This window comes from Trypanosoma theileri (assembly GCF_002087225.1).
Source record: "Trypanosoma theileri isolate Edinburgh chromosome Unknown TM35_Tth_9_V1, whole genome shotgun sequence".
Lineage (NCBI taxonomy): Eukaryota > Euglenozoa > Kinetoplastea > Trypanosomatida > Trypanosomatidae > Trypanosoma > Trypanosoma theileri.
The window spans coordinates 245,753-264,131 of record NW_021639851.1 but is presented as its reverse complement, the minus strand read 5'-3'; the positions used below and the strand labels follow the sequence as shown (position 1 = coordinate 264,131).

The window sequence follows — 18,379 nt, the reverse complement described above, 5'->3', positions numbered from 1 at the left end:
AAAAAAAAAAAAAAAAAAACGCGAATGAAGGTCAATTGCAATTGGAAATTCAATTACAATTTCAGCTATGGAGAATCCAATTGTTTAAAAAAACATTACTTCCATTCCCACACACACACACACAGAAAAATATCACCTCACCTCTCCTTTCCAAAAAAACAATTACCATTGCCCAAGAAATTAAATGTTCCTGCTGTCCCAGATCTTGTTACGTATTCCTCCAAACCAGTGTTATTGTCGTTGTTTTTAGCTTTTATACCTGTCTTTCCTTTTCTTTTTTTTTTCTTTTGAAAGAAAAGCTAAATATGAAACTCCATCGATTCATTTTTGTTTTCGCTCTCTGCTCAGCACTCCGCTGTTGATCAGGTTCCTACTCGCTACCTCCTTTCATACGAAATGACTGCAAACAATGCAAAAGCACCCGAGAAAACTAAGTCCAATCCCCAATGATTTTCTTTTTCACTTCGAATACCTTATTAACTTAATGAGATAAAATATCTCTCCTTAAAAGAAACGCTAATGACACTCATCATACTTTTGCAGAAGAACAAAAAGAAGAAAAAAAGAAAGAAGAAAAAAAGAAGCCGTTCAATTACAAAAGTGGTGCATATTTTCAGTTGAAAAGAGTATACTTCTTTTCTTTTCATTTTGGTTTTTTTTTTATTTTTTTTCTTTTTCGTTGTTCTTTTAGTTTTATTTTCTGAGTCAGCTTCGCCGACGTGGAGTACGCACCGTAGTTTATATTCTTTCGTTTTGGTAGACATAAGTATGCGCCACATATATAATAATCAGCGAAAAAACGCTGAGTTAAGAGTCTCTCTTCCTCTTTTCAAATATCAATGCCCTTCAAATAATCAGGTAGCAAGTGTAAACAGGAAGAATGAGCCACATATAAACAGCAGAAAATTATTCCTGTATTGCAAATAAGACTGCTGTAGGAAAAGAAAGTAGTCGCTCTACCTACCAGCACATGGCAGGAAAAAAAAAAAAGAAAAAGAAAGAAAAATATCAGTGGAAGTTAATTTCCCTCGTAAACGGCAAATTTCATTTGCAGCGTTTTTTTTTTTTTTTTTTCACCTTCATTTCCTTTTATGCAGGTCAAGGCTCTTCCTCAGTTCATATTTTTTGTTGCCATTTCATTTTTCTCTAAGAAAAGAGAGAAAAACAAAAATGGTATTCATTTAACTTTGTCCTTTTCTGCCGTTGGATTGACCGGTGGTAATTGGGGTGCTTCTTTAGAAGTCTTTGATGCTTCTCTGCAACGAGCCCCAATTGAAACAAGTGTGGATTCTGTAATGGGTTTTGCTCCGCTACCTAGATCAAAAGCATCAAAAACAGTGGAAACTACGTGGGATGAATTATGCGTTTCGCTCCCGATAAATTCAATGGCATCTGCTACAGTAACACTTTCGTTTGCTGTTTTTCCCTTGCGAATACGCTCAAACATCATCTTTACATTCGCTTCAGTAAGATATGCACCCAAAGATATTTGAATATCTTGAGTTGCAATATCTTTGTCACTGTTCTTTGTTTTGGCATTCAAATCCTCAAGCTTCTCTACTATAGTATCTGCGTTTTCTTTATCATCAACCATAGCAGGAGCGGTTCCAATAGTCTCACAGAGCGCCTCAAGGTTTCCACGTATACCTTCAGGGAGGTATTGAATACCTAGTAACTGACGACGTTGCTCCACAGGCAAACGCTTCATAGATTCTTTTAAACTGTATCTTGTAGGTTTGATCCAAAATAATGTGTTATATGGCACATCAGGATCACGTCCAAGTGATATCCACCATTCCAGTTGAATACGAAGAGCTTCAGGATCTTCAGTCCATCGCATACCTCGTACCAAGTTGGCTTTTATCAATTCTTCATCAGTCAAATCATCAAGACCTTCAAGTCTCAATAATCGATCATCCTCACGAGTATTATGATAGTGACGAATAACCTTTCGGCGCATATAGGGAGCCATTATTTTATTTGGGAAAAAACTGTGATAAGTCTTGTATACACCGACTACCCTCGCCAATCCTACTGTAATATTATCAGGCGTATTGTAAACATTAAAAGGTCCATCACGACCAAAATGAGGTGCTATTAACCTTATTTCTGCTGCATTTACAGCTTCCCCCATAGCAGAGGAGCGTACCACCTCTTGTTGCTCTTTGGTGAAACTAACGAACGCAACAGTTGACATATATTCCATTACACGTCGTCTTGCACGTAACGTTCCTACTGCTGTAGAAAACGCTCGATTACGACCTTGACTTTCGGTCTCAAATGTTGAAGGAATAAGATCAGGAAACATCTTTAACGCGACAGGAAGTAAAAGTTCTGCAAATGGGACAACGATAAAGAAACTAAAGGGGACAAGTCGAAGAAGATCCTTTGTAGCGCTCTCCAAAAGAAGCCGTTCACGGCGAGTAAGGGCAACCCCTGCTTTAAGTTGTCGAGAATATTTCCACGCCAAGCGTGTATTAAGAAAAAACAATTGAAATCCGTGATAAACGTGACGAAGCCCTTCCCATGCAGCATTGGCGTAATATGAAACTTTTGAACGTCCAGTTGTCTTTGAAGGGGTCAAATTACAAAAGTGAACCCTGGATACCCTAAGCATTCCCTATATCTCCCCCTTCTTTTGTTCCTTACCCGTGGCTTTCTTATTTTTGATAATCAAAGTACAGTGCTTCTTTTTTTTTTTCTCTTTTTCTTATATTTCTACTTAAATTCTCCAGTAATTTTAACCAAACCGTGATCCTATTTTTTTTTTTTTGCCCAAATTCCAGCAAAAGTGTTTTGATTTTAAGAGAGACAAATACCTCACCTTATAGGTTGTCATCATTATCATCACGAATGTTTTTTTTGTTTTTGTTTTTGAAGAAAGAGAGAAAGTGAAAAGCAAATCTATTTTTAAAAGTGACATATTAAAATTAGGAAGCATTTCAAAAAGGATAGAATTACCAAAGAAAAAAAAAATGTACCCAAAACCACAGAAATACACAGTAGCAACACACATACCTCTCAGGAACAAACTTCAAAATTTGAAACACAAAAACGTGAAAAAATGTGAGCAGCCCAAAGGTCCAATGCGCAATTTCTTTTTTTCCTTCTTTTTTCCTCTCTTTCTTTTTTTTCTTTCTTTCCTAATTATTCTTTTTTTCCTCTGTGTTTTCCTGAGATTCTTTTTCTTTTTCTTTCTCTTCTTCATGTTTTAAACCAAATAAAACCTGTATGGCACTCCATAGGAGAGTTGTTAATGAAAGCTCTTCAAGAGACTCATGCAAAGATTTATTATCATCTTTCTTTTTCTCCGTTGATTTAGAAGAAGATTGAATGACTTCCGAGGAAGTGTACTTCATTGCAGCGTTGAAATCGCCTTTTATTATCGTTGCCAGCACAAAGGTAACGAGTAACCAAGGAACAATAAAAAGTAATGCAGGTTGTCCATGTTCGAATATAATCATGACAGCCATAGTATTTACCAGACTCAACGTGTAAGCAATAAGAGAGACGTAGAAGTAAAAATTCCCCTTTTTTACATATTCAGTAGAGAAGACAAGCACTTGGGCAATAAAGAAACCTGGGATTATTAAATCACCCAGTCCCAAAAGACTTTTCGCTTCTTGATTTTCAAACACTGTACGAGGGAAAACAAGTTTGATTGGGCCGTTGATACCACTTGCAACCGTGATCATCACATCAGATCCGAACACCCAGAATATATCGTAGAAAAACAGACCTAGAAGCATTACAAAAGAAGTTGAAAATGATCCAATCTGAACCATTTCGATGCTTAAAACACCGATTGAAATCGCCAGTATATTGTTTGCCACCCAGTTATTTGTCCAATAGTAGTATCCACCTACTATACAACAAGCAATACCAGTTAAAATATTTGGACGCATGAATCCTTTAATAAATGAGCCCATGGAAAATATACCGACTAAGCTCAAATACAAGCTTATAATTGCATTAAAGTATTCTAATGGAATAAATTTTAAAATTACATAAAGAGTAAAGAGAACCATTGATCCCATTAGAGGAAGAGCCATCGCATCTGAAGTACTCATCACATCATCAGGTCTGGTACCTGAATTCTTCATTTTAATAGTTTGCTGTAATAGTCGCTTCGATCCAAGATAAACAACCAACACAGCATTTGAAAGAAGAAACAAAAGAGCCAAGTATAATTGACCATCCTCATATGGAGTACTCATCTTCTTCCTTTACCTAATTTTCTGCTCTATTTTTTTTTTTTTTTTGTATATAACTAAATCTCGCAACTACAGTGATCTTGGTATTTAAATAAATTACAAAGAAAGAGAACAATAAATAAAAGAAAAAAAACAGTGATAGACAGCAAGTTATAAATTGCAGTAAACAGTAAAAAAAGAAAAAAAAAATCACACAAAAGATTTAAAAAAAAAAAAAAACATAGTAACGGCACTTTACGCAAACCCAATCAACTCCTTTTACTGAGGAGAAAATTAAAGATATTGCATTTAAGATAAGCGAGGCTTTTTACGTGGAATAATGCGCCCATATTTTTCTAGTTGCTCCTTTACTAATGCAGCGTGTCTAATAGCGCCACGATGTCGTTTCGACAATATATGGGCATCCATTTGAACTCCTCCACTAACAAACATTCCACACATTTCACACCATTCCTGTTTAACCGCTGTTATTTTGTCTCTGGGTTCTTTTAATGGAAATATTATGTTTTCAATACTTCCATTCTCAGACATAATCCAAAAACGCGTCACTTTTTTAACTTTTTCACGAAATTCCAGAACTGTGTCTGATACGTCCAGAGAAATAAATTTATCAATACCCTGAGCAGAAATAAAAACTTCTCGAAAACGTCCAAGAAAACGATTTGTTATCCACTGAATCTGTTGACGAGCGTAACGTTTCGTATTAATTTTTATTTGTTCAATTGATTTTTTTAATTCATTCTCTCCTTTTATACATGTTACACCATTTTTCTCTTCAAAGGCAGGAATAAACTCTTTAAAACCAATAGCCCTAGCCAAACCAGTATCAGGATCAGCTTTTACGTGTTGTTGAGCAAATTCAAGACACTCCTCAACAATGCCTTTTTCAACCATCTTATCAACCCTTTCATCCAGCATTAATTTTAACTTTTCAAAATTCACACGCGGCCATAAAACAAAACAATTCATCGGAGAAAACCGAAAACAAGGACTAGGACGAGACCCATATATTTCTGAAGGTAATCGCCCCGTTTTTTTATAAATTTCAAGAAGGCGAACAATACGTCTTTTATCGTTAGGGTGGTACCGAATAGCTACAGATGGATCTATTTTGTTGAGTTCTTTCCACAAATCATACCCCTCAAATTTTTCTTCACAAATAGAAGAGTTTGCATTTGAATCCAAAGCTACGGAGTCATCAGCATCTTCTTCAGTCAAAACGTTCTCAAACATAAGGGCTTGTATGTAATAACATGTTCCACCACAAACAATAACAGCCGCAGACGAATTATTCTGAAAAAATTTATTAATAAACTCTACAACATCATGTACATATGAATGAATATTATATATTTCCTCTTCTTTTGATTCCTCTAAAACCTCAGAGTTTTTTTTATCGCATCCTTCATATGGAATGGTAGGATCTCGAATCTTTACCCCTTTGGGAGAAAGGAACCCCATAAAATAATGAGAAATACCCTGCATTTCATTTAAGGAAACTTTATTTGTTGCAATAGGAAGATCCATGTAAAACTGCATCACATCACAGTTAATAATTACCACATGCTCATACCCGCAAGAACTCTTAAGCGTCGTTGCAATATCTACCGCAGCTAGAGACTTCCCGCTTCCAGTAGCGCCCAAGACGAAAAAAATAGGTTGTTTACAACTTGTCACCTCATTAACCATTTAGTTGAGAAACCAAAGGTAATTTTTTTTTTTTTCTTCTTTTAAGGTATCAAATAAGAAACAAAAATAACACCAAGAAAGAAAATAAAAAGATGAAAGAAGAACAAAAACTCTACCCATATTCAAAACTGACTCAACAGATCACCTTTAAATTGCATTCATTTCGCCAGTTTCAACAAAAACCTCAACAATTCATCAACACATACACAGTGTCACCAGATGCAGAGAAAGAAAGTGGCACAAATTAAAAAGAAAATTAACTGCGAGGACAAAGTCAAATTCATAAAGGAAAAACTAATTAAGATACAAAATAACGAGAGCTCAAAAAAGAAAAAGATACTCTTGTTTTTTGTTTTTCTTTTTTTTTTTTTTGATTTTCCTGGAGCCATCACTCTTCAAGAGAAGAGCCCATTTTAAAACTCAGAAGAAGCCAAGTCACAAAGAACTCTTTTTTCTCAACATCACGGGCGGTAGAAAAAAACCAACACACCAGTTTCAGAATGAGAAACCCCCGGAAACAAACGAAACCACAGCAAAAAAAAAAAAGCGACAACAACAAAAGTCTGGTACACCGCCCGTTTTGGAATAAAGTACCACTTCCATTAACTCAAAAGGTCCTCGAACAACACAGCCCTTTACGAGAACCAGCTTTTCCACCTCCCTCGGCCCCGCTTCCGCCCCAGCGCGGCGTTTCCACTTCACCGCCCCGCCCCCTCGCGGCAGGCGCAGCCAGAGGGCCCTCGCCAAACCGCGCGTTGGGCTGGACGAACGCCGCCTGCGAATGATGGCGGGTTTCCCCTCGGCGGGGCCCGAGGGGTCTTCGGGAAAGGGCTCGGGAGCAGCGGGAGGCAGCGCCCCCGGAAGGACCCAACCCCCTCAAAAAAAAAAAAAGAACCCACAAACCCAATTCCCAAAGCTTTGGCCGACGCTGGGCATGGCGCCGCCCATTACCCCCCACAAATGGAATTTTTCGGGGGTCCGGGCGCCTGGCTGGGGCGTGGGCGTGCGGGGTCCGAACGTCGTGCCCCGACCCCGCCGCCAATTTTCAAGACGCGGCGGCCCGTTCTTTAAACGGACCGTGCCGCATGGTTTTCGGTTCCCACCTGGGTCTTACACGGCCCACGCGGGAGAGGGCCCTCCAAAAAGCCCACGGGTGACGCTTTTGAAGGTTGCTTGGTGCCACCAAAAAAATGGGCGGCCATTCCGATGTCGCACGCGGCAAACCCCCGCGCCCATTCCATTACTCTAGTCTCCCAAAGCGTTCGGCAAAGTTGATTTATTATTTTTTTGGAATTTTAATTTGTCAGCCTTACGTTGTGGCAAAGGAATTTGGGAGAAATAAAGAACCCATTCCGCTGCCAAACGAAAATCGACAATAGACGCGTCGAAAATTATGATGGGAAGACGCCTTCGGCAGATGGCCATGCCGTCCAATAATTCACGACGCGTTCTTTAGAGAGTGTCGCCTCTTTTCTTTGGGCTTCGTTGTATGCCTATGAATTGTATCCGTTCTGTAGCGTTTGCAAAGTGTAACCCATTCAGGGTGCACAGAAGCAGAATGGCATTCCCACGAAAATTAAGTGGGATATTAGGGCTCCATGGCAAGAGAAGCGCGCCGATACTAGAGCCTCTAAAAGAAACTCCATCCATGCAGAGCGGCTCGTTCAAATGCACATCCCAGCGGCCCGGATGAGGAGTAGGGAAAGGGACGCCGATAATATTTCAACCTTCAATGCGGATTCCAAGTGTATTCTTCCTTTCGCCAGCCCAATATTACCCAGAATTGACGGCCCGATCTTCATTGCAAACCCTTCTCGTGCAACAAGGTGCGCCAAGACAATGCGATTGGAGCGAAAAAACCTATGGAGTTACAACCCATAAGAATACAAAAGGAAGCTTCAGCGGTAGGGAGATATCTTGGTTTCGCCCGATGGACGAAAGAGAATATAATCATCATACAATTTATAACTAGGGGTAACGCGTTTTTCCGGTGCTGGTCCACCTAAATTGCATTTAGGGATAGCGCTACCGACGGAAAGATGAAAACCGGTGCACCTAAACCGAAAAGAATAGCGATGCCCCAAGGAAGGACTCGCCTTTCTTTACGGCTACGAAAGCCTCGGGCCGTTGTCTAACGACAACCCTATGGGTGCAATGCTGTTTCTTCTCGGATTCCCCTAGAAATACGGAACAGCAGACTCTGAAGCAAACAAGGGTGCGGCTTTTGCGGCTGGAACCTCCTGGGGGATCCACAATAAGCCCACGTCCGTTTGGAGAAACGGTAAAAAACGAATCGCCCACGCCTTGGCAAATAAATAAAAAATAAAAAAAAAAAAACATTGCCAAAAAAAAAACTGGAAGTTGAATCGAGTTGGCAAAATGGCCGTGGTGCCTGCATTAAAATTCAAAAAAAAAGTTACCAACCCCTACCCCAGTGACCATGAAGAAATAAAATGGGCAATAAAATACTGATGGGAAATAGCAAGAGAGGATTTATCCAAAAACTTTTTTAATTATTACTGAAAAATGAGTAAAAAAAAACCACTAGAAGAAAAAAAACGGAATATTAAATAGAAGCTCAAATAGAAAAAAGTTTATTTCTTACGCTAATTAGAAGAGAAGGACAAAGGCTAAAACTCATCTATGCCTTTAAAAGAGTAGTTTGGGTTTCCTTCGATCAAAACAAAATAAAGTTGTTTCTTACCCTTAAGATAGTTTAGTTGGAGAAATGTCATATTATACGCGGTTCAGCAGTCCCGTTTTTAATCCTCAATTGACAGTAAAGACTCCATCCATTGCATCTACAGAAGTGGTAAAAAAGTAAATTGAGATACTCAGAGTAATCCCTGCAGCACACCACGGGTGGTTAAAGTTCCCCCCCCAAAGAATGTCATAAGAACTGGCACTCAATATTTACTGGCATTTGTCTTTGGATAGAGCTGAGATTTTTAACGGAGTGGTTTCTGTCCACGAACCGCTGCCATTTCCAGTTCCCTGTCCCACACAACATTTCGGGGACAGGATTCTATGTCAAAGGGACCCCTGACAACGTAGCGGACCATCCCTTTCGCGGTAACGAAGTCCTTCTTCCTTTTCCAAGCGAAAACAGAAACCCCGTGAAACCAAAAACAAGGAAGACCAAAAACAAAAGAACCTTTTACCGAGGGAAAAAAAACCCTGGCCTTCCCAGGGACCGAATTCGGGCAGCCCGACGGCACAAATTTTAACCGACAACTCTCGGGAAACGGCGGAGCAACCGAAGCCTCCCTTTTCATACCGAAGAAAAGAGGGTCTTCGCCACCCCAAACCTACGCTAAAAAACAAAAAAATTGGCGGCACATAGGGGGCGAAAGGAGCTGCACTTCTCAACGTCTTGCTGCGCATTTTGCCGCTGACGAGGTGTGCTGCCGATGCTCCCGCTCGCTTTGCGCTAAACCGGGGCTTGGGAATGAAAAATGCCTCGCCCGCGGCCCAACCCACACACCCCAGTTTAACGCCACCCGCAAAGCAATGGAACCATAGACGTGCGGTGTGTTTCTTCCTTCAGCCTTCCGGAGGCGGCATTGGACATTGGATTTGTAAGTGGTGCAAAAGTAAGAAAAAGCCAGAATGCATTTTCAAATGAAGATTCCACAGCTTTGAGGTTTGGCGCGGCATGGTAAGAGAAGAAGCGTGGAACACTGAAGTTTAAAGCCCAAGACTATTTTCTCGGAAGATACTTTGGCGACCCGTCACTCAATTTTAACTGAACTTCTTCCTCAAAGGACCTCCTTTCAGATCTGGTTTTAGAACCGCGCTTTTCGGCACCAAAACCAAGAAGTTTGCAGGACCCCAAGGAGCACAACGGTCACCACCGTTGCGGGGGAACCTTTGCCAAATGTTACTTTGGCAGCACCAGTTGGAACAGAAAAGGAGCAGTCGGCAGATAAAGACTGACCGCTTTCCATTGGGGATTCCTTCAAACTAAAAAAAAACTCTTGGTTTGGATGATGAAAAAGAACTTGGGCGAGTAATGGCGGAAATGTCATCTGGCAACATTTTCCCAACGCCTTTCCACCCCGAAGGGTCTTATACACCAGCCCTCCTCGGGAATGATCGTGATAAAGAAGATTTTTTTTTCGTTAATCGTGGTGTCATTTTCCCTGCTTTTGTTGTCGCCCTTAAAATCGTCGATGATCTAACGGAATACTCATGGGCATTGGCGTCTGGAAATTCTTTTTCTTTTTTTGCATTGCACATTGCTGTCTCAAAATAATGAAGGCCTAAGAAAGGCCTCTGTAGAACACCAGCCGCATTGATACAGGGACCAACTTCGCGGTAGAAAGAACGCCAGTGGCAATAAACGATGCCAGGGTTGAGGTAATTGGCGCCTTTGGTCCTGCAAAGGGATTGCTTTTTTGAAACCTTTTTTTTACAAAAAAAACACCTTTCATTCCCCATTAAAAAAAAAAAAAATAGTTATTAATTCTCTCTTGGATGATGCGTGTGAAGGCGATATCATCTAACCGAAGGACTTGGAATATCTTAATGCTTAAACCAGCGCCCAAGCGCAGCAACGGCCGCACCCCAAAGAAGAAATAAAAAACACACCAAAAGCAACGGATGGGAACTATAGTTTAGAAAGTGCTCTGGCCGTACGGGCGAAGAAATTGCCTTGGCGGCCCCGGGGGCTGCGGCCAGCGTTCTTGAAACGGCTGTCTTCTTGTTACCCTTGGGGTTTCAAACGGGGATAATTCAAGTTTAATCCATTTCATACCTGAAACGGTAGGGGGCTCCAGATCTGAAGCGGCGGCCAACGTAAAAACTTATGCGTTGCTGCAAAAATGCATTAAGGAGTATAATCTTTGCCGCATATTTTTGCCGTTTGCTTTTTGGGAACGGGGTTTTAGGTGAACATGAAAAGAAGATTATCCGCCAACAATTATGGGAACAATTGTGTCAAATCCAAAATTAAAGATTAATTGAACCTTGCGTTAACCAATTCTATAAGTTATTTTTCCTTTTGACGATTTTAACCTATGAACCACGGCCGTGGTAGCGGAACGTTCTGTGTTGCACTATTTTTTCGTTTCCTGACGTGTGCATTGGCTATGCCCATGTTTCTGAGAGCACACTGGGGTCCACCTATCCTTTCCATAGGGATGGGGTATGGCTACATTTGTTTACATATTTGTCCCCCCTACCGAAGAATTGCAATAAAAGACCAACATATTTGTCATGAAATTTGGCATCAGTTTATCTCTAATACCAGGAAATAATGCACTAAAAGAAGCACTTCCTTCCTCTTTTACCTATCACCGGCTGGTTCTTATAAAACATAAACTTTACCGCTAGAAACGTAGAAGGCGTTAAATTTCCTAGACTACCTTGGCAACGCGTTGTGACCGCTCTATTCTTGGAAATCGTGCTCCCTGATGCGGTCTTTTCAGATGTAGGTAAAAATGCAATTAAGGATTTGTACGATTTAGGGGTCTTCCGCACGCGCGCGTTCGTTCATCAACACCGCTTTTCCTAGATATTGAAGGAAGCCCTTCGTAGTATAATTGGCTAAAGATCCGATACCCCACCCTCAAGAACTCCAGCCGGAGTTCTCAAAAGAACGCATAAGAGGCACCACACCTAAAGGATGCGGCACGCAGAAGCATGGCAGAGCGATTGGTCAATTATCCTTTTCACCAACCACGATATCGCTCAGGCGTACTTCGAAGAAGTTATGCCCTTGTTCGAGAGTAGTGCCCCCACTCGCCGCTATTGGCAGGCGGGAATTCTTTCTATATATGACCAATGCTGTGCTTATTATTGGACGTTCCCACCATGATGACATTCAGAACCCACACGATCCTTTCAATCCAAAGAGAACCCTTCCCGTACAAAAGCGACGACCATAATTTGCCCCACATCTTCCTGAATCAAAACCATTTCGACCACAAGAGTTTCGCACACCCCATGTTCCAGTTTCGTTTGCGGGGCATAGTTGCCCGGAGCATTCTGCGCCTGAGAGTTTTTTTTTCGCTGTTGTTGTTAAAGGGGGTTCGCCGTCGTTTATTTTTTTTTTTTTGTTCATCGTCTCTTTATAGGTTTTACCCCAAAAGCGCAAGCCATCAACAGCAAAAGATATATATAATGATATATATATATATATATATATATATAATATTTTTTTTTGTATTTTTTTTTATTGTATTTTATTACCGTTGCGTTGAGCAACTACGCGTTGGCGATGAAATTATAATGGATCTCGTAGGTGGCAGAACATGGATTTTTTGGCCCCTCTGAGCCACCTCAGCGGCCAAATCTAATTTCCACCACTGGAGGGCATAATTGTTACTATCTCTAGGGCCCGTGCCTCTCCCTGGCAGCATTCACACTAAAGTGCAATCTGTAAAAGAAACTGCTGCTGATGGTACGCCGGCACGTGCCCCAGGGTCTTCTTGGATAAAGTTTTGTCCCAGTAAGGCTCTGTTGGCCCCAGTGCTTTATGACGTTTTTAGCTTATGAGCCCGTAAACTCTATAAAAAAGAATTTGCTGGCCATGGCTTCCCCCGAAAGAATACGAGGTAATGGACCTTGGCTCCAACTTTCGATGGCCAAACGTCACCAAGGGGATAGCATTCCTGAGAACACGCATGTATTAAAAAGAAAAAGAAAAAGAAATTGGTTTTTAACGAGACCACCTCCTTCAAACATTTAGTGAGTGCATTTAGTTTCCTTGAATAAATTCAAGTACTTAACCTTGGCACCGCGATAAGGTAGCACATCCTTACCAAGGGCTTGCCGTCGTAAAACTTCAAATGGTACGACCCCTTATCGGGCCGCAGCCGCGGCGCATACAGAGGCAACGCGATGCGGGAAGCATTTGTTTAAAGAACTAGGGCGTCTCATTTCTATCGAGGAACTCTGCTCTCCTTCAAAAATGTCTCAGGCAATGCCCCATAACAAAAAAAAAGATGGGCTCAGACCAGCTGTTCTCGTTCCTTTGGATTTTCGATTTTGTTCCCATAATGTAGATTCATCTCTTTTTGAATTAATCTTTCTTAGGAATTATCGTTCCCTTCTGCCTTTTCTTTCTTCCTGCAAATATGGATTTTTTTTCCATGTTTAGAATTTGTGATGTTTTCTTTTGGCTTAGATCGCCCCTGGTAATCTATTCGGTGTGACATTTCCAATTTCTCTTCGTTTGTACAAAATTCGCAGTTCTTGAGTGGAAAACTCAGTCTCCACGGTTTTTCTTTTTCAGCGCGTAGCATGGGGTATATGTGTAATCGCCACAAGGGTTATGAATCCTCAGAGGCGCTAATGCTAAGGCAGTTGTTCATGTGGTAGAAAACATTGTATTATTCTAAAGGATGGATGGCCGCTTTCCAGAAACATCTTCGTGAGAAAATATAATTGCATCTCCTTTGAACTCCACGACTGCCTCCCCAAAAATAGTCTGCAGTCGCGCTTCGGTGCTGCAGCTATTGCCTTGCTTTTTTCGAAAACCTTCTAGCTTTCTTTTCTTCAGCAAGCATTATAGTGGATAATAACGTTTTGAGGGATACAAATAGAAACATTTCTTATTAGAAAAATCGTTTTTTCTTTCTTTTAATCCATCCCCAAAAAGATATCTTCTCTTTATAAAAAAATGGGCCAGAAAAAGAAATATAAATTACAAAGTGTCTACGACTGTTTCTTCAGAAGCAAGTTTACCACCCTTAAAGAAAGGAAACAGAAAAAAAGAATAAAGTAGGCCTTTCAATTCTGTATACTTTTGGATTTTGTTTTTACTTCGTTTCGCCATACCTTTCGGTGTTCTAATGAGGCTGGCGGGTTGAACGGCCCATGCGCGCAAACGCGGCTCCCAATGTAAAAGGCGTTCCGAAAGATTCCCCGAGCAAGAGTTGTATTTGGAACCATTTTAGCAATCCAACTTACCCCAGAGACTGCATGCTGAATACACGTTGGAAACTCTTATGTTGGTGCTTGATTGTTTGGGTGATCTCTCTTCCATCAATTTTGAAGTATCGCTTTGACCCCTTCAATGGCTCAGGCGCCTAACTATGGCAACGCGGCGTGGTAGAAGATAAACGCCGCTAATAGGATAGTGAAAAAGGCGATGTCTTTTGGTACAGCGATATTTTTTCCACACCAACCACGGAACGAAAAGCCCCGCCGGTTCGCTTTAACAGCGCTTGGCGCTGGTGCGGGAAGCCGCCCACACGCGCGCCGCGAGGCAAAAGATCCCGCCGGCGAGGGGAAAGAAAATTTTTTTTCACGACCCAAAAGCCACAGCCCACACCCTCTTTTTTATCCTTTGCAAACAATTCCAGTTTTCCAAAGAAACAGCCCGTCCCGGGCGGGAGTGCCAGTCTCACGGCCCAGCTTGTGGGAGAAGGACTGGGGGTGGCGGCCGCCAAGCGCTTGTCAGAAGAGGTGCGGGGAGGGGGGCGTTTGGCTCACACAGGCCGAAGGCCGGGCGAACAGAAAGCCCCCGAGATTCCTGGCGCGCGGTTGCCGGAAAGGGGAAGGGGGAACGGCAGGAGTCAAACTTTAAAAACGCAATGGCTGCTCGGGTGTTGGGTGGGGTGGGGGTGCTTCAATCTCTGCCACGTTTTAGGGCGATTCCATCGAGGCGTCCTGAACTTCAAACGGCGAAAAAGGTGGGGCAGAAGTAGAAATCCAGGCGAAAATTCAAACCTTGATCAAGGAAGGCTTTTTTTTTCTTTTTTTTTTTGGTAGCTTAAACGTTCCAAACTTTACACCAATTTTGGAAAGCATGGTTGGGCCTGCTTCTTCCAAAAGCTGTGCCGGCCACTTTTGCGCAATCGCCCTCGCTAAAAATAGTTCCTAAGCCAATTCCCTGCCACCACAAAGGGCGATAGCAGGTTAGGCAAATTTTCCGTCATATCAGCAGTTTTTGTAGTTTTACCATTCGTTATTTAGGGATTCTAAAGGGAAACGGTCCGAGAAATAGCGACTTGGCCTTGGGCCCTCGCCACAGCGTGGTGGCCACAGAAAACCCTGACATCTAGTTCTAGTTTTAGTTCTGTCCGTATCCCGAAATCGATATCAAAGCGACACTAGTTTCCCAAGCAGTAAGGCGCCAACCCGTGGGATCTAACTTCCCACGGAAAGCGAAAAAAAGAAAAAAAGAACCGCCTTTCTTGCAACCCCAGCCATGCTGCCTAGACGCATCGGTTTCCAAAAAAGAAGAGGTAGTTTTGATAGTCTCCTTGGCCCCAATGATGCTTCTGTTTTTTAATGGCCCGAAGCGGGGCGTTTCAATAGCTTTCTGCCTATGAAGAAACTTCACCAACGCATTGCGGGAAGTATATCTCTAGCCCTCTCTTTTCTTTAGTGGACAATGTGCAAACCTACTAGGATGCCTCCGCCCGCCAGGCGATCTTTCAGCCCAACAGATCCAAGATGGAATTGGCACTCTGCGAATAAAGTCTATTTGCAACCCTACTGCATGCCCTCAGATCCTTATTAACAATTTGCCCAAACCAAGATGAAATCCGGAACCATAAAGCAGCACCTTTCCACCTTCTAAGCTGCCTCGCCATTTTCCATTGCACAAACGGCGCGCCATTCCATTAGCGCAAAAACGTTGTAAAACAAAAAGAAAATGCTTCGGAAGTCGTTAGCTATGTGATGTATTGCGGAATTCTTCCAATCGCATCAAATTTTTTTTGGTTACAGTTTCGAGCGGCCTCTCGGTCAGGCCAAGACTTTCCAGCGCACCAACGGGGCGATATACTTTACCAAGCTGTTCGGCGATAAAAATTCTAAAATTGTGGATCCCCAACCTCTGATGAGAGCTAAAAAGCAAAAAAAGGGCATATTTAAACCAATCGGCAATTAAAAGGATATTAATTATTGAAATCGGCCTGGGCCCTCTATAGGGGTGGCTTCCTGCAGCGCGGCCTTTCCAAAGCGAAGAATACTCGCGAGGAATTGTAAAAATAAAAAGAACGGCCAATATAGGAAAGAATAAGATAATAAGTACCCAATAATAAGAAAGAATGATCTTTACCCTAACCTTGGAAGTTGTGAATGCACGCTGCGGCCTCTATCGGCGCCTTGGGGTTTGGTGGCCCTACAAGCGGGAACCTGGGGATTATCTTCTGCCTAGCCGAGCTGCCGGTGTTAAGTGCGTGCGCTTGTTCGGGGGGCCGAAAGAAATTAATATATTTGATTATAGACGGACCCCCCAAATAACCAAGCCCCAGAAGAATAGTTCTGAGATATGTATTCTGGGTTTTGCTTCTATGGAAACTTGGATGGGCATAAGGGGTCCAATATGGGTCTGTAAAAGATGGAAAAATAAAGGTAGAAATTATATACCGCTACGCCCATCTGGGGTTAGCGCCATTTTCAGTTCATCGTTGCGGACGTTTCCATGGCGGAAATGTTGTATTTCTCGAGTTGCTGTGAATTCAAGCTTTGGATGACTGAAGGTGTCCGAGGGAAATTCGCCAAAGAAACCCGTTCTTGATGATGCGATTTTGTGGGAGGATGGGTTGGGTTAAACTCTTTAAAATACAGAATAATCTATGCCTTGCTCCCCACCTTTTAAAATAAAAGAGGCAGAAGAAACAAGGAGTAAAATACTACTTTATCATTTTGAACCCTGCGCCGCCCCACAGTTCAAAAATACATCCTAAAACTTTTCTCACAACGCTTGCCCTCTAGATTAATAACAGAACTCACGAAATGGAAGTGCTGGAGGGCCCTTTTGACACACCCCCCGCTTTGGGCTCTGAGGGTGGGGGATGGGTGCGTTTTTCAGAAACCCACTTTTGACTGGCTGTTGGGGTTAAAAAGAATAAAAATAATTCCAATGCCAAATAACTTACCCTTATCGGTTGGTTGTTGGCGCAGGGGGTGGTCATTCTTCCCGCGAGCTGCCAATAAAAAAAAAACTGACGTGACAGGAGAAATGCGTTTATTTTCTTCTGTTCCGCCATCGGCCCTTCTGTTGCGATTAAGTTTCCGATGTTGGCCAACCGCAATTGTGCCCTTTGTTAGGTCCCTCTTTTTGGCGGCCCCTCGCCTTCTGCTTGTCTCTGTGCGGGCGGGCGCGCTCCTTTTTTCTTTTTTTTTTCGTTGTTGCCCCCCTGTTCTGTGGGCCGGGGCTTTTTGTGCGGCGATACGGTTTGGATTTTCGTTTTTGGGTTGTCCTTGGGTTTGGGGTGGTTGGGGGGCGAGATTCTCAATCGGGAAATTGCCCGAAACGTTTGGCCGCTGTTTCTTGCCAAAGTTGGCCGCCACGATCGCCCATCTTCAGGGTATGGGTTTTCTCGCCTCGGCCCGCGTCGGCGGTCGCGGGTGATGCCTTTCTGCGCTTCGTGTTTCGCCGAAAAGAAGGTTGGCTGAAAAAAAAAAAGAAAAAGATATCTTGGATCCCCTCAAAAAGTGAAAAAAGCCATTGTGGCAAAACGCGCGCAAGGTCGTCCGAATGCTCCTTTTTTTCCCTCGTAGTGTGGCCGACGGCTTGGGGGAGAGGGGCCCCTCGTGTGTCAAAAGGGTTCTCCGGGATGGGAAATCAGGTGTTCCCCGTTTCTTCCCTTTGAGGCCGGGCGGGCCGCAAAACTCTCCAACGGCTGGAAATCAAGGGTTTTGGCGTTTTTTTCCCCCCCACCCCCCCACCAGTCCCACCGTCTGCCTTCTCAAGAAAAAAAAAAAAAAAATAACGCCCCGTTTCGTAGCGAGCCCCGCTCCGCACGACCGCGCTTGCGAGGGCGCCGAGGTTCCTTCCGCCGCCTCCCGGCCCGCCGGAAATGCCACGAAGGAGCGGGGGGGCTCCGGCGGGAATTCGGGTCTTGACCGCCCGAAAAAAAAAAGAGAAAACGGGGCGGTGTTTGCGTTTTTTTTTTTTCTCTCGTTGTTGATGGGGATTCTCCTGGCGTCAACAAACCTTCTAAAGTTGGGTGGGCGGGCGTTTGCTGGGTCAATCCGTTTTGATTGTGTTTCGGTCATTTCCTGGGTTTTTATTTTTTGTACCATGTCTTCACTCTCATGGCTTTGGGTTGTCGTTTCTTTTTTTTTTTTCTTAAGCCATTTTGGAGATCTTCTGGCATACTTTGTTTTTCTATTCTCTTCTCTCCTTTTTACTCTTTGTTGGATCGATCATGCTTTCTTTTCCACCTATTTTTGGTTTTTGTTTTTTATTCATTTATTGGTGGATGCAAGACGTCGTCCACTTTTCTTTCACTTCTTGTTACCTTTTTCCTATTGGTGTTCTGGGAGGCGAAATTAGTACATCACAACTGGTTTGTTTTTTCTTTTTTTTGAGGTGTACGGTCAAATAAATGTTGACAGTAATAATGGTAAAAGTTCCAATTTGAATAACAACAGCAATAATAATAATAATAATAATAATAATAATAATAATAATAATAATAATAATAATAATAATAATAATAGTAATACTAATGGTATTAATATTACTAACAATAGTACAAATAATATTAATAATAAGAATAGTAATAATA

At 42.3% G+C, this 18,379-nt stretch overlaps 8 protein-coding genes across 8 annotated transcripts; 3 read left to right on the top strand and 5 right to left on the bottom strand.

Moving 5' to 3' along the window:
* Positions 1 to 1,177: 1,177 nt before the first annotated feature.
* On the bottom strand, positions 1,178 to 2,617 carry TM35_000092110 (leucine zipper-EF-hand containing transmembrane protein 2; the record flags this gene model as incomplete). Its single annotated transcript, XM_029024450.1, has 1 exon — positions 1,178 to 2,617. The coding sequence occupies one exon, from the start codon at positions 2,615 to 2,617 to the stop codon at positions 1,178 to 1,180; it is 1,440 nt and encodes a 479-aa protein (XP_028884227.1).
* Positions 2,618 to 3,143: 526 nt separating this feature from the next.
* On the bottom strand, positions 3,144 to 4,217 carry TM35_000092100 (putative signal peptide peptidase, putative,aspartic peptidase, clan AD, family A22B; the record flags this gene model as incomplete). Its single annotated transcript, XM_029024449.1, has 1 exon — positions 3,144 to 4,217. One exon carries the CDS (start codon positions 4,215 to 4,217, stop codon positions 3,144 to 3,146), a length of 1,074 nt encoding a protein of 357 aa, XP_028884226.1.
* A 285-nt stretch (positions 4,218 to 4,502) lies between these two features.
* On the bottom strand, positions 4,503 to 5,903 carry TM35_000092090 (putative tRNA isopentenyltransferase; the record flags this gene model as incomplete). The annotated part of the gene is made up of 1 exon (XM_029024448.1): positions 4,503 to 5,903. One exon carries the CDS (start codon positions 5,901 to 5,903, stop codon positions 4,503 to 4,505), a length of 1,401 nt encoding a protein of 466 aa, XP_028884225.1.
* Positions 5,904 to 8,851: 2,948 nt separating this feature from the next.
* On the bottom strand, positions 8,852 to 9,178 carry TM35_000092080 (uncharacterized protein; the record flags this gene model as incomplete). The annotated part of the gene is made up of 1 exon (XM_029024447.1): positions 8,852 to 9,178. One exon carries the CDS (start codon positions 9,176 to 9,178, stop codon positions 8,852 to 8,854), a length of 327 nt encoding a protein of 108 aa, XP_028884224.1.
* Positions 9,179 to 9,971: 793 nt separating this feature from the next.
* Positions 9,972 to 10,343, bottom strand: TM35_000092070 (uncharacterized protein; the record flags this gene model as incomplete). The annotated part of the gene is made up of 1 exon (XM_029024446.1): positions 9,972 to 10,343. One exon carries the CDS (start codon positions 10,341 to 10,343, stop codon positions 9,972 to 9,974), a length of 372 nt encoding a protein of 123 aa, XP_028884223.1.
* Positions 10,344 to 13,998: 3,655 nt separating this feature from the next.
* TM35_000092060 (uncharacterized protein) lies at positions 13,999 to 14,436 on the top strand (the record flags this gene model as incomplete). The annotated part of the gene is made up of 1 exon (XM_029024445.1): positions 13,999 to 14,436. The coding sequence occupies one exon, from the start codon at positions 13,999 to 14,001 to the stop codon at positions 14,434 to 14,436; it is 438 nt and encodes a 145-aa protein (XP_028884222.1).
* A 1,471-nt stretch (positions 14,437 to 15,907) lies between these two features.
* Positions 15,908 to 16,336, top strand: TM35_000092050 (uncharacterized protein; the record flags this gene model as incomplete). The annotated part of the gene is made up of 1 exon (XM_029024444.1): positions 15,908 to 16,336. The coding sequence occupies one exon, from the start codon at positions 15,908 to 15,910 to the stop codon at positions 16,334 to 16,336; it is 429 nt and encodes a 142-aa protein (XP_028884221.1).
* A 488-nt stretch (positions 16,337 to 16,824) lies between these two features.
* Positions 16,825 to 17,217, top strand: TM35_000092040 (uncharacterized protein; the record flags this gene model as incomplete). Its single annotated transcript, XM_029024443.1, has 1 exon — positions 16,825 to 17,217. The coding sequence occupies one exon, from the start codon at positions 16,825 to 16,827 to the stop codon at positions 17,215 to 17,217; it is 393 nt and encodes a 130-aa protein (XP_028884220.1).
* Positions 17,218 to 18,379: the final 1,162 nt, after the last annotated feature.